Source organism: Rhincodon typus, chromosome 26 (assembly GCF_021869965.1).
Source record: "Rhincodon typus isolate 14 chromosome 26, sRhiTyp1.1, whole genome shotgun sequence".
NCBI classification, from domain to species: Eukaryota; Metazoa; Chordata; class Chondrichthyes; order Orectolobiformes; family Rhincodontidae; genus Rhincodon; species Rhincodon typus.
In genome coordinates this window covers 2,434,830-2,449,026 of record NC_063357.1, presented here as the reverse complement: position 1 = coordinate 2,449,026, position 14,197 = coordinate 2,434,830, and the positions used below count along the sequence as shown (strand labels likewise).

The 14,197-nt window shown below is 48.3% G+C and overlaps 1 protein-coding gene across 1 annotated transcript in view; it reads right to left on the bottom strand.

Moving 5' to 3' along the window:
* Window positions 1-8,815: 8,815 nt before the first annotated feature.
* LOC109923712 (smoothelin-like protein 2) overlaps window positions 8,816-14,197 on the bottom strand; it is a 6,759-nt gene continuing 1,377 nt past the window's right edge. The window contains exons 2-4 of the mRNA XM_048612329.1: window positions 13,337-13,491; window positions 12,195-12,346; window positions 8,816-9,207 (exon numbers count right to left, since the gene is read on the bottom strand). Of these exons, the coding sequence (XP_048468286.1) occupies window positions 9,081-9,207; window positions 12,195-12,346; window positions 13,337-13,491 (434 nt within the window). The 3' untranslated portion in view covers window positions 8,816-9,080. The remainder of the gene's footprint in view (window positions 9,208-12,194; window positions 12,347-13,336; window positions 13,492-14,197) is intronic.

Genomic DNA, 14,197 nt, shown 5'->3' with positions numbered 1-14,197 from the left:
CTACAGCTAACACCCACCACTTCCAGACAATTCAATGCAATGAATATATACCTAACATGTTCTGCTTTTGCTCCCAACGTCTTACCATCAAATGCAGAAACTGGTTAAAGTGTACACGTACACCATGAGTAAATGTGTCCTGAGATCGTGTAAGAAGGGTCTAGACCCAAAACGTCAGCCTTCCTGCTCCTATGATGCTGCTTGGCCTGCTGTGTTCATCCAGCTCTACACCTTGTTATCTCATGGTGTCTGTTGCCCATTTTTCCTCACCAGGAAAGGAATTTCCCACAGCTGGATCCCAACGGGAGCACGTGTATCCAATGTCTAACTCTGTTTGGGGTCTCAGTGGATGGGGAGCTGAGGAACAGGACCTCCTGTGGGATTGTAGCCTCCCCAAGAAGGTTGGTGGGGGTGGTGGGATAGCGTTACCCTTGCCCCCTCCCAGAATCGATCCCATTGAGCTGCCGGTCTTTGATGGAGCTCTCACAGAGAGATTTCAATTTCTCTGCTTGCAGGTTTTTGAGGGACGTACCAGGGGTTGACAGCCACCATCCTCAAACAGGACTCCAACTAAGCAATTCGCTTCTTTGTGATGACCACACTACACAATTGGTATAAAGGAGAGTGCCCAAGCTGGACTTCCTCAATCTCTTCACCTGGGGGGGTCAGAGAGAGAGGGTTTAGTTCAGCTATTCCCCTGGGGCCAGCACAGACCGTTTCCTTTCCCCAGCTTCAGAGATGTGTACGATGCTGGACATTAAGAAACAAGATGAGGGAGGAAATTCCCGACCCTCCTGCCTCACATTCCTCCTGTTGGCCCTGGCAGGTGCTCAGATCCGGGCGTGTTAGAGGGAAGCACCATCCAGTCCTGTCTGAGGCAGACCCAACAGTACAGTGGGACTGGGAATGAACGAGGCCATTACAATTAGATCACTGAGTGATTCTGTGTTTGCAGGTGACGATCTGAATAAACCGATCAATCTCAGGAACAAAAACAGAAGTTGCTGGAAAAGCCCAGCAGGTCTGGCAGCATCTGTGAAGGAGAAAACAGAGTTAACATTTCGGGTCCAGTGACCCTTAGAACCCGATCAATCGATCAATCTGTTTGTCACAGCAGCATTCAGAGCTATGACTGGAGCAACCAGTGTTTTTGGGAATACCCCTCTGGATGTGGTGAAGACAAGGATGCAGGTGAGAAGTGGGATATTGACTGCAGAGTGTGAGAGATCAGTGCCTAATGCAGATTAAAATGCTTAACTGCACTTATTGTAAGTAGATGAAAACTTGAATTTCTGTAGCAACTTTCACAATTTCAGTATATCTCACACTATAGCCTATAAAGTCCTTTGTAGTGTAGTGATGGTTTATAATGTAGGAGGCTTTGGTACCTAGTGATAAGAAGCTGAGTGTGGTAGGGAGACTGACCCTAAGGACATACTGTCACATTCCCAACTGCTGACCACCCTGTCTGGGCAGTTTCTGCATCAGGCTGAGTGAGGATCCTGGCTGGAGAGAATTCAAATCAAGTGCCTGTGATTTCCTTCAGAACCTGAGGGCAATGCAATACCTGACTTGCTGTGTTCTTCCAGCTTCTTGTTAGTCTACCTGGGAATGTAACTGCAGCTGGGGAAGAGAAGGCAGCTTTCTTCAAATAACTCAAAGATACAGCAGCTAGTCAGTTCCCCAAGCCCCACAGGGAATGCTCTCTCTGAGCCCATCTGAGTGGATAAGCCCCAGTCCCCGTTTCCTGTGGCCTGTGGCTGTCTCTAACTTCCTGAACCTGCGCAGGTCCCTCCTTTAGCCAAGTTTGGTTCAGCAGCTTTGGTTCCAGGAGGCAAATGAGAAGGTAAGGACTATCGAGCCTCCTCCACCACCTCCACACACACACTCACACACACAGACACAGGCACACACACACACACACACACAGGCACACACACACAGGCGCGCGCGCACACACACACAGGCACACACAGGCACACACACACAGGCACGCGTGCGCGCACACACACACACACACACACAGGCGCGCACGCACACACACAGGCGCGCACACACACAGGCACACACACACACACAGGCACACACACACAGGCACGCGCGCGCGCGCACACACACACACACACAGGCACACACACACACACACACACAGGCACACACACACACACCTGACTCCAGCAGTTTTTGTCTCCACTTTCCTGAAATACTGAAATCTGTTCCAAGTTTTCTCCACGCTTTGCGATGAGATTCCTGATGTTAACCCCCCTCTCTTGAAAATTCGTGCAGGTATCTAACCTGAAGCATTGTTGTAACGTTTATCTTTATCAACAAATATATGTCAACAAGTTGCCCTCTCATCAAAAATCCTCCTGTAACTCTGTTAAGATTCAGTCTTGGAACCACCTTTGACTGTGTGTGTCACATTGACCTGTGTTGGCTGCAGTGTTCATTGTGTGGTCAGGGCTAGAGGCTGCCTGCTATTTCAACAAGAGCTCCTCTGACTCACTCTCCCTGTTGGATAAACGATTAATAGACTAATAGAGGTTAGAGTCTGACAGAAGGGATTGGAGAACACTTGCAAAGGCTATGCCTGAAATATTTTAATTGTTTGCATGAAGCTGAGAGTGGTGTATCTGCGTGCACTGTCTAACCAGATTCCCCTACCCCTGCCAGCACTCCACAGGAACACACGCCCAACCTGATGCTCCCTATATATTCTGGAGGAAGTGCAGCACTGTTGCAGGTTCAACCTTTTTGGACAAGTCATTAAACCAAAGTCCCACTTGCCCTTGTTATGTAGCTGGACAACGTGCAGGGTCAGGTCATATTGCTATCTGTGAGATCTGTCTGAGGGTCAGTTGACTGATGCACTTCCTACAGTGCAGTGGTGACTTTATGAATACTCTAGATGTCCTGAGATTGTGAAAGCTGTTACAAACATGCAAGGCCTATCCTTTTCTTTTCATGTATTATACTGCAGCCTGAAATACTTGGGAAATTATTACGTTCTTAACTTTTATACCACTTTTTGTCACAGGGTCTTGAGTCTTCCAAGTACAGGAGCACATTGGATTGTACATGCCGGATCTTTAAAAATGAGGGATTCTTTGTGTAAGTATTGCCAAGTTGAAATTTTATCTGCTTGCCTTGGATTGTGAGAGTTCAGAAGCCTCTGTGTTTCCTGAGTGACTGTTCTCTTGTCTGCTGCAGATTTTACGAAGGAACAATCCCACATTTGGGCAGTGTGTCTTGATGTGGCCATTGTCTTCGCTGTTTATGAAGATGTTGTCAAAATTCTCAACAGAATCTGGGAAACTGACTAAGGAGAGTTACACATGCACAGCACAGCCTGCCCCTCATGTCTCTCTATCTCTGTCTCTCGCTTTGTCTATGTGTCTTTTTCTCCCTCACCCTCTCTCTCTCTAATTCGTCTAACTTGGTTATGATGCACTTTGGTAAGTGAAGGTGACAGGAAGTTTGGATTGATGGTGCAGCATTGAACATCGAACAGAGAGAAAGAGAGAAAGAGGGGGTGATCAGAATTGACTTTGCGGTTTTGGATGTTTGGGGGACTTTTGTTGAAAAAAAATGCCTCCAGCTGCCTATGAAGAGGAAATGCCAATGGGTCAATTATTTTCCCTTTGTTCGTCTGTTCTGACTGTTTCTCTCCCTTATCCTGGTTCCATTGGAATGTATGTTTGTAATGTGTCCCTGTTCTTTGACCTTTTTGGGATACTTTGCTGATCAGAGCTGCATCCCAGGGGGCTGGTGGAGAACCAGCATGGTAAAGCAACTCCACTGGGATGAAAGCCGAAAGAACTGCGGATGCTGTAAATCAGGAACAAAAAACAAAGTTGCTGGAAAAGCTCAGCAGGTCTGGCAGTGTGTGTGAAGATAAAAACAGAGTTAACGTTTTGGGTCCACCAGACCTGCTGCCAGACCTGCTGAGCTTTTCCAGCAACTTCTCTTTTTGTCCACTGGGATGAAGCTGACCCTCTGTCTTACACAGTGCTAGGCCTGCAACTGACAGCTCAAAATGCATCCTCTTTTCAAGTCATCTTTTAATGGTTTGTCTAAATGTTTTTTCCCTACATCCTAAGGGTACTGTGTTTTTAAGAAAATTATTATGCATATTTACTCTAATAAATATAGAATTGGAGTTGGGTCTGTCTGATGGCTTGGTCACTCTGGTGCCAACACTACTACTTCCTGGTGTTTCTAGCAGGATTCTCTCTCTGCGATGTGTTCACAGCCTGTCACCTTTATGCTGTAGCTTTCTCACAGACAGCATTTGTTGTGTAGAGTCACTGAGGATAGAGGGGGCCACAGCAAACCCATTTATTGGTGGGACCAGGATGAACAACTGGCTGGTGTAGACTTCTTTAATTCTTTCATGAGATGTGGGCATCGTGTTTATGGCCTGCCCCTAATTGCCTAGAGGGCAGTTAAGAGTCTACCACATTGCTGTGGGTCTGGAGTCATGGGATGACTGGACCAAGTAAGCACAGAGATTTCCATCCCTAAAGGACATTAGTGAATCAGCTGGGTATTTTTTGACAATTGACAGTGGTTGCTTGGTCACCATTAGGTTAGAGTTTTTATTCCAGAAGTATTTTGAATTCACAGTTCACCATCTGCCCTGTTGAGATTCAAACCCGTGTCCCCAGAACATTTGGCCTGAGTTTCTGGCTGGTGTAGTGGTATTACTGTCTCCCTGTCACAGGCTCAATAATAGGCTCCAGCACATCTGGCCAAATGCGTTGGATTCTCTGCCATACGGTGATGAAATGTACCACCCACACCTTCCTATACAGGGCAAGACTGGGGTCTGGGTAATGTAGAGGAACACGCTGCTCTCTCTCAGCTATCCTCCAGACAGAAATCCTGTGACATTATCAGGGGATCTGGACCCTTGTTGTTTATTCGTTCTTCATCAATGTTTTTAAAAATTCTTATTCAGCAAATGAGATCAGCTCATTTCAGTGGGGTATGTTCCATGACCAGGTTTTGAGAATGTGGATGTTGCTGGGGAAAGATTCATTGATTATTAGCCTCTGTGAGCAGTGATCCTTTGTTCTAGTCCAGTTGAAGCCACAGCCCAATCGGAAAGATATTGATATCTGTGACGTTATTGGAAAGGGGGAGATATGTTTCAGGGTGATTTGTGACTTGGAGGTGACGGTGTTCCTGTGAGTTGGCTATTGTGACCCATCCATTAGTGTTGCTGGACAGTATTGTGGCCTTTGAATGTGTCAAATATTGTCTTTGTTGCTGACTGTTCCCTGTATGGATTATTAAACAGATGCTGTTGGAGTAAGTAACTGCGTGTGATAACTCCTCTGTGGTGCTCCTGACCTGTGTATTGGACTGTGGGTTTCTCCAGGGATTGGAAAATCTCTACTCCCCCTGAGGCTTAGTCCCAGGGAAGAAAAGATCTTTCAGGTAAAAACCCAATCTGTTCACTAATGCCCTTCAGCAAAAGGGGGATGTGTTGATTTGATCTTCTTGTTCTGCACTTTAACTCCAGTGCAGTGGGCTGTTTGTACAAAATCCCCAGCGCAGTAGGGAAGGAGCAGAATCTAATCGAGCAGGCTAGGCCATTAGAATTGCCTCCTTGTTCTAAAAAGTGGTGTAAATACTGGCTCAATGGGGAGAGAGAGTTGAGCAAGCTGGAGATAGATTCTGCCCCTGGCTTCTTTCCATGATACTGAGATTATGCGTATATAGGACAGTATCATTGGGTTGCTCCCTGTCAAAGGTATACTCTGTTTAAGGGCAGGTGGGTTTGGTGAACACAAAACTGAACTCCTGTGTATTAATCACAACCTCTTTGAGCAGTTTTCCTGGTGCCCATGCTTGATTCGGGTGTAGCCCGCAGATTCCATCTTCTCCCCTTCCTCTCCCGGCAACATTGACTCCCTACAACTTCATGCTTAGTTATTGGGTGCCCAGACCAGTCATAGAATCACACAGCACAGCAGAGGCCCTTTGGCCCATCAAGTCTGGTCCTGGCTGCTCTGATTGAGCCACTGGAAGAGAAACCTTTTTCATATGGTGACTTCCATATCCCAAAGCATTTGGCAGCCAGATCTCACAAAGTGTGCTTCACTTGTGGGGGCTGAGTCTAAATTATTTTTCTTTATGTTGTTCCTGAGAAGTGAGAGGTTGGCACATGCCTAACCCCAGGGGAAGGTGAGCTGCTGCCTTAAATACAACCGAGCAACTTGTCAAGTTGGGTCAGACCATGGCTAAACGTCACCCACATTGTTTTGGGTCTGGCTCATGTGTGGCCCAGGCAGGGTAAGGCAGCAGATTTCCTTCCTTAAATGACATCTGTGGACCCGAAGGATATTTGCAACAATCACGGTCATCATCACCATCATTTTAATGAGCTGAATTTAACTTCCCAGCGGCTGGGGTCAGGGGTCAGTACAGGCCTCCAGGCCATTAGCCCAGGGTTCTGAATGACTAAAACAACATCAGAAGGCTGCAGAGGCTGGAAATCTGAAATAGAAACAGAAACTCCACCAGTCTAGCAGCGTCTGCAAGAGGTAATATTGTGTGTCCAGTATGACTCTCTGGGAAGATGATGGGTTTTATACTGTCAATAAAGTCAGAGTGAGGAAGGAAGTTGTCAGCATAAAACCCATTGGTGTTTAAAATAGCCAACAACAAAATAAATGACAGTTTTAGTTTAGGAATAAATATTAGCTGGAACATAAACCACTACTCTGTTTATCACTTCCACCTGAACGGGGAGTCTGAGGGCTCTGTTTAACTGTAGAGCAGTGGGGTGTGATGCCAGCTTGATTTAACTGCCTGATGTCTCTAGAATGGGTCTGAGCCCACAGTGTTCTGATTCTGAAAGTGTTGGAACTGAGCCAAGCTAATGGGATGGGTTACTGCTCAAGCTGTGATGACCAGGGTAGCCGAATATCCACATTCCCTAATGCCTCGCAGAAGGTAATTCAGCTGTTCCGAGTATCTCAGTCAAACCTCGAGCATTATACTGCACATTGAACTTCATAGCTGGGATTACTCCTGAGAGATAAGGAGCAGGAATCCTACCTGATTGTATTACATTTCCTCTCCCTGGACTATATGCTGTTGATTAGAGCTAGTGAGACCAGCTTCCAAGCTGCAGCATGCAGATGAAAGCTGAAATCTCTGAGCTCAGGAGGCTCTGTGCTTGCCTGACCAAGCCCCCTGGGGGGAGCTGGGGACTTGGATGTAAACAGCCTTACCCACTTTCTCAATCCACTGTCCAAATGCTGGCTGATATGAGGCTGACAGGAGCAGAATTCCAGGATCATAAACACTGCCCCGATTAGCTGGAATGTTGACTGTTGAAGAGAATGTGTCAGCTGCAGTATTTAGATACCGAGCATGGATTGTTGGGGGGAGTCCCAGTGTTCTCGGAATAGCATCACCCTGTCCAGTGATACTCTTAAAACCAGACTCGACCAATCAAAATTACTCCATACCCACAGGTGTTACTATGGTGACAACATTTCAGACACAAATATTAATTCTAATAGAAAATGTCTTACTCTCAATTTCACACAAATAATTACCTGTACTCACCTTTCATACTCCGTCTCACCCCATCACCTTCTATTCTTTTCTCCCTAATGTATTGTTAAAGTTTGCTCGGAGAAGCATTAATATGATTCACCTTGGCTCCTCGGTGTGGAGGGACTTGTGCATTCTCCCCTCACTCTCTCTCCCTGGGTAATTTGTAGATATTTTTCCACAATCAACCCATTTAAAGATGTTACAAACCACCTCTGGAGCAGGTGGGGCTTGAACCTGGGTATCCTTGCTCAGAGGCAGGGGCACTAATGCAGCACCACAAGAGCCCTCCTCTAGGTAATTTCTACACTGCTTTTTGTCTTTGTCTTAAACCTAAAAACATAGAAGTTCATGTGTGTCATGTCCATTTGAAGATTGAGGTTAAATACCATGGACCAGGGATGGTTTCTGTTCAGGTTGCTTAATGAATGTGACTCTCTCCATGCCCACTGGGACTGGTCAGTGATTTTAACTGAACAATGGGACTGGACGGTGTATGTTTTTGGATAGCTGTGTCCAAAGATGAGCAGGTTAGATGATTGGCTGTGTTAATTTGCCTATAATATCCAGGGATGTGCTAGATGGGTTAGCCATGGGAAATGCAGGGTTACAGGGATAGGATGGGGGGATTTCGATCTGGGTGGGATGTTGTTCGAAGGATCATTGCAGACCTGATGGGCTGAATGGCCTGCTGCCAAACTGTAAGGATTCTATGATCTCTATGATTCTGGTTTCCAGGTCCCACTCCCCTTACGAAAACCTCAAGCTCCATGAATAAAGTTTCAGAGTCACAGAATCCCTACAGGACAATAGCACAGAATACCCTGTGTATTGGGAGCCCACAAGTAGTCATTTTGCAATGCAACACACAGGGAGTGCTGGAGGGCACTGGAACCTGTTCGAATCTGTAACATGTCAAAGATAAAGCAGCCCAGGCAGTTTCTCGATGGTTTTGGCAGCTGTGACCCAGATTCTGCGGCTGGATGGAGGGACTCCCAGCACTGTTGGAGAGACAGGGAGCAAGACTGTGGAGGGCTTGCACGTGTCAGAATTCCCGCAACAAGGTTCACCGAAGCTTAGAGTCAGCCATGGCTCAGTGAGTCTCCCTCCCTCCCTCTGTCCCTCTGGTTGGAGGTGAGAGTGCAACTCACTGAAGAACCTTTGGTAAATTAGACTCATTATCCACACTCAATTCTGATGAATCTGGATTCCGTGTGAAAAGCTCAGCTTGTCAGAAAGATTCTTCAATAACACAAGTGAGATCTTTTATTTGAATCTTAAGTAAGCTGCTACATCTGCATCAGTGCCCATTATAAATCTGCTGTGAGCACTGATAATTGTGTGGTTTGCATTTGCTGATGGTGTCTCTGCTCCATGTTTACTGGGAGACGTTGTGGCTGACCTTCCCACATACCCCCCACCCCACCCCGGGAATGATGCCAGGACGGGTGTGGATGAAGCACTGGGCATAGCGTACATCTCCAGCCCCAGTCCTGTTGAGGTGAGGTTTACTCGAAGCGTCGTAGGTGGTTGTAGAGGGACTGGACATAGGTGAACACGCACATTGGATCTGGTTTGTTCCCCATCATCATCATGTCCTCCACTTCAATCAACCTGTCACAATGAGCCAACTTCCTGCAACAACAAGGACAAAGATCAGAGATAGTAGGAACTGCAGATGCTGGAGAATCCGAGATAACAAGGTGTAGAGCTGGATGAACACAGCAGGCCAAGCAGCATCATCAGAGCAGAAAGGCTGACTTTTCGGGCCGAGACCCTTCATCAGAAAAGGGGGAGGGGAAGGGGGTTTTGAAATAAATAGGGAGAGAGTGGGAGGCGGATAGAAGAGGGATAGAGGAGAGGATAGGTGGAGAGGAAACAAACAGGTCGAAGAGGCGGGGATGGAGACAGTAAAGGTGAGTGTAGGTGGGGAGTTAGGGAGGGGATAGGTCAGTCCAGGGAGGACGGACAGGTCAAGGGGGTGGGATGAGGTTGGTTGGTAGGAGATGGAGGTGCGGCTTGAGGTGGGAGGAGGGGATAGGTGGGAGGAAGAACAGGTTAGGGAGGCAGGGACGAGCTGGACTGGTTTTGGGATGCGGTGGGGGGAGGGGAGATTTTGAAGCTTGTGAAATCCACATTGATACCATTGGGCTGCAGGGTTCCCAAGCGGAATATGAGTTGCTGTTCCTGCAACCTTCGGGTGGCATCGTTGTGGCACTGTAGGAGGCCCAGGATGGACATGTCATCTGAGGAATGGGAGGGGCGACTGGTTCGCGACTGGGAGGTGCCGTTGTTTATTGCGAACTGAGTGTAGGTGTTCTGCAAAGCGGTCCCCGAGCCTCCGTTTGGTTTCCCCGATGTAGAGGAAGCCACACCGGGTACAGCGGATGCAGTATACCACATTAGCAGATGTGCAGGTGAACATCTGCTTGATGTGGAAAGTCTTCTTGGGGCCTGGGATGGGGGTGAGGGAGGAGATGTGGGGGCAGGTGTAGCACTTCCTGCGGTTGCAGGGAAAAGTGCCGGGTGTGGTGGAGCTGGAGGGGAGTGTGGAGCAGACAAGGGAGTCACGGAGAGAGTGGTCCCTCCGGAAAGTAGATAAGGGTGGGGAGGGAAAGATATCTTTGGTGTTGGGGTCGGATTGCAGATGGCGGAAGTGTCGGAGGATGATGCATTGGATCCGGAGGTTGGTGGGGTGGTACGTGAGGACGAGGGGGATTCTTTTTTGGTTCTTATTGCGTGGACGGGGTGTGAGGGATGAGGTGCGGGAGATGTGGGAGACACGGTTGAGGGCGTTCTCAACCACTGAGGGGGGGGAAGTTATGGTCCTTGAAAAACGAGGACAACTGAGATGTACGGGAGTGGAATGCCTCATCCTGGGAGCAGATGCGGCGGAGGCGAAGGAATTGGGAATAGGGGATAGCATTTTTGCAGGAAGGTGGGTGGGAGGAGGAGTATTCTAGGTAGCTGTGGGAGTCGGTGGGCTTGAAATGAATATCGGTTTCTAGGTGGTTGCCCGAGGTGGAAACAGAGAGGTCCAGGAAGGAGAGAGAGGTGTTAGAGATGGTCCAGGTGAACTTAAGGTTGGGGTGGAAGGTGTTAGTGAAGTGTATGAACTGTTCGAGCTCCTCGTGGGAGCACGAGGCGGCGCCAATACAGTCATCAATGTAACGGAGGAAGAGGTGGGGTTTAGGGCCGGTGTAGGTAAGGACAAAGATCAGACTTGCATTCATCTAGCGCCTTTCATCACCATCTTGTCTTCAAATGCTGCTCTGTAGATAACGACCTTTTTGCTTGTGTTGTCAGAAATGCAGTGGCCAGTTTACCAACAGTGAGGACTGTACGGATCAGAACACTGGGCAAACATCTCTGCTCCTCTTTGAACTGGGGCCCACAGGGGCTCAGTTTAACATCCAAAAGACAGCACCTTCCCAGAAAGTGACCAAAGGTGATCTATCAGCTGCTGTGGCAGACCCAATGTCTGTGGAGCACACACCCTGTACCACTTTCTGGGGCATGTAGGAAATCAAACTCAAAAAGTTGTGCAGTTTTAAAATATTCTCCTTGAGAATGTGGGAAAGGCTTGTGTCCCAGTTGGTATTGAACTCTCAAATTGCTACAGTCTGGCAGGCAGTGTATAATGTGGGAAATAGCAGTGAAAAAGTACAGTATTTACTTAAATGGAGAAGACTAGAATTCCGAGGTGCAGAGGGATCTGGGAGTTCTAGTGTCGGAGCGACACCAGGACAGTTCGCAGGTACAGCATGTAATCAGGAAGGGCAATGGGATGCTATCCTTTAGTACGTGAGGAACTGAATAGAACGGTAAGGATTCCCTGTTCCAGTGACACTGGGAATTGGTGAGGCCACATCTCGAACACTGTGTGCGGTCTCAGTCCCTTTATTGAAGGAAGGGTGTAAATGTGTGGGAGCTGGTTCAGGGAGAGGATTTCCGGGATTGATCCCTGGAATGAGCGGGTTGTTTTCTGGGGAAAGGTTGGACAGACTGGGTTTGTTCCTGCAGCAGTTTTGAAAAGGAAGCGGGGGACTGACGGAAGTGTGTAAGGTCCGGAATGGTCTCACCAAGGGGATTGTGGGAAGGTTGTATCCTCGTGTGGGTCAGTCCTGAACGCGGGGGGGTGGGTAGGGGGAGGGAGTCACGCTGGTTTAAAACGAGGGGTCACCCTTTTAGGGCAGAGAGGAGAGGGAGGTTTTTATCTCAGAGGGTCATGGGACTTTGGAACACGCTGCCTCAGTGGGTGGGGGATGGGGAGGGCAGTGAATATTTTTAAGGGGGTCATGACAGATTCATGCTAGGAAAGGGAATTGAGGATTATGGGAATGTAGGATTTGAAAGATAAACAGATCAGCCACCATCATATTGAAAGAGAGAGCAGAATCGAGGGGCCGAATAGCCTACTTCTAATTCATGTTGTAATATACAAATAACACAGGCTCTGTGATTGTTTGAGAAGATAGAGCAGAGATTCTGAGTTCAGGTGGCTGCACTGAGTCTGACATGGACACTGCAGCATCGCATCACCCCCCCACCCCTCACCCACCCACTGTGTCGATTTGCAGCCAAGCCGAGCGGCTACGCACAGGAACTGTGGCAGTACTCACTCTGCCGTACCAAACGCGAGTTCAAAGTTCTGCTTGCGGTTATTGGGGCTGAGCTCGTTGTAGTCAAAGGCTTCTGGGAAGAACGAGTGGACGAGAGCACAGAAGGCCAACCCATTGCTCCAACTTGATGAGAAGTTCTGGATGTCGATCAGCTGTAAGGAACCAGGGGCAGGTTTCAATTCACCAGCAAATCAGCTGCCCCTCAACCTGATACAATATAGTGTATCCAGCAAAGGCTAGATCCAGAGTAAAGCTCCCTCTGCTCTTTTAAATTGAAAGTAAATCTCCTTCTACACTGTTCCCCATCAAACACTCCCAGGACAGGGACAGCACGGAGTTAGATACAGAGTAAAGATCCCTCTACACTGTCCCCCATCAAACACTCCCAGGACAGGGACAGCATAGGGTTAGATACAGAGTAAAGCTCCCTGTACACTGTCCCCCATCAAACACTCTCTTTACAGGGACAGCACGGGGTTAAATACAGAGTAAAGCTCCCTCTACACTGTCCCCCCATCAAACACTCCCAAGACAGGGACAGCATGGTGTTAGATACAGAGTAAAGCTCCCTCTACACTGTCAGGCTCTCATTTGTAGATTCTGCTCCCTGTATCAGATTCCCTGACCAATGAAAATAGTTTCTCTCAATCGATGTTATCAATCCCCTGAATATCTTACAAACTTTGATCTAAGCATCCGTTATGCAGTGATTGTAACCAGGTCAGCAGGATGGACCTCATGGAATCAGAGTTCCCTGACTGGGGCTGTTAACCTGGTTCCAACCAGGGAGCCCTGGCTGACAGATGGAAAGGGTGAGTGTCAGAGATACTGACACGCTAAGGGCTGACTCTGAAGAGGCAGTGCTAGAGTCAAGGACTTTCTATGTGTAAATACAGGGTGACTTGGTGATGGGATACCAGCCTCTGTGGAATTATTTCACCTTAAATTTCAAAGGATACCAACTAGTCTGTATATAAAATAACTCCTTAAGTTGCTCCTGGTGTCCTGATGGAGGCAGGCTGATTAGACACAGATTATCTGATGTGCCTTGCTCTATACATTAGGAAGGCTTGTATTAATCTTCACCTATTCTCATCCCCTCCCTCCGAACATCTGTGGAAAGGTGTTAACCCTTTGCTTACCTTGTATCCGATGGTCTTGGAGCGACACCATTCCAGGAGGATCTGTTTGATGCTACTTGCATTTGCAACACCAAAACTTTGTGATCTTTGAAGCTTTACCTTAGAAACTCCGACTTTGCCCCTGAAGGAAAGTGAAGGCAGTGAGGGACAGACATCTCAGGAGTGGGATTACAAACTATGGCCATCACTACATTTCCACAGCAGAACATTCAACTCAAAACGTTAGTCTCCATCAGTCCCACTTTCCTTTTTCTCTTTTCCCCAGAGCCTTATAAACTCTTCTTTCTGAGGGGTTTACAATATTTGGTTTAATTTTATCTCTTACTCTGGCTCAGGGGGTGCATACACCACGCTGGGTGACAGAGGCCAGCACAGAGCTGCAGCATCATATTTGGCCTCAGTGCCATGACTCAGAGAGGGTGATCGAGGGGGTTTATGGGGCCTCAGTGTTGTCATGTGACCAGCACCTTGGAGGGTCACCGTGGTCATCAGGGAAACACAGCACATCCCACTGTGCTCAGTGATGGAACGTTCTAGCAACACTCTGTGTGTGCCTCTCTCACAGGGGGAAAGTGAGCTCTGCTGTGGGAAATTGATGGCATCCCCTCAGCACTGACCCTCCGACAGAGCGGCACTCCCCCAGCACTGACCCTCCGACAGTGCGGCGCTCCCTCAGCACTGACCCTCCGACAGTGCGGCGCTCCCTCAGCACTGACCTCCAACAGTGCGGCGCTCCCTCAGCACTGACCCTCCGACAGTGCGGCGCTCCCTCAGCACTGACCCTCCGACAGTGCGGCGCTCCCTCAGCACTGACCCTCCGACAGTGCGGCGCTCCCCCAGCACTGACCCTCCGACAGTGCG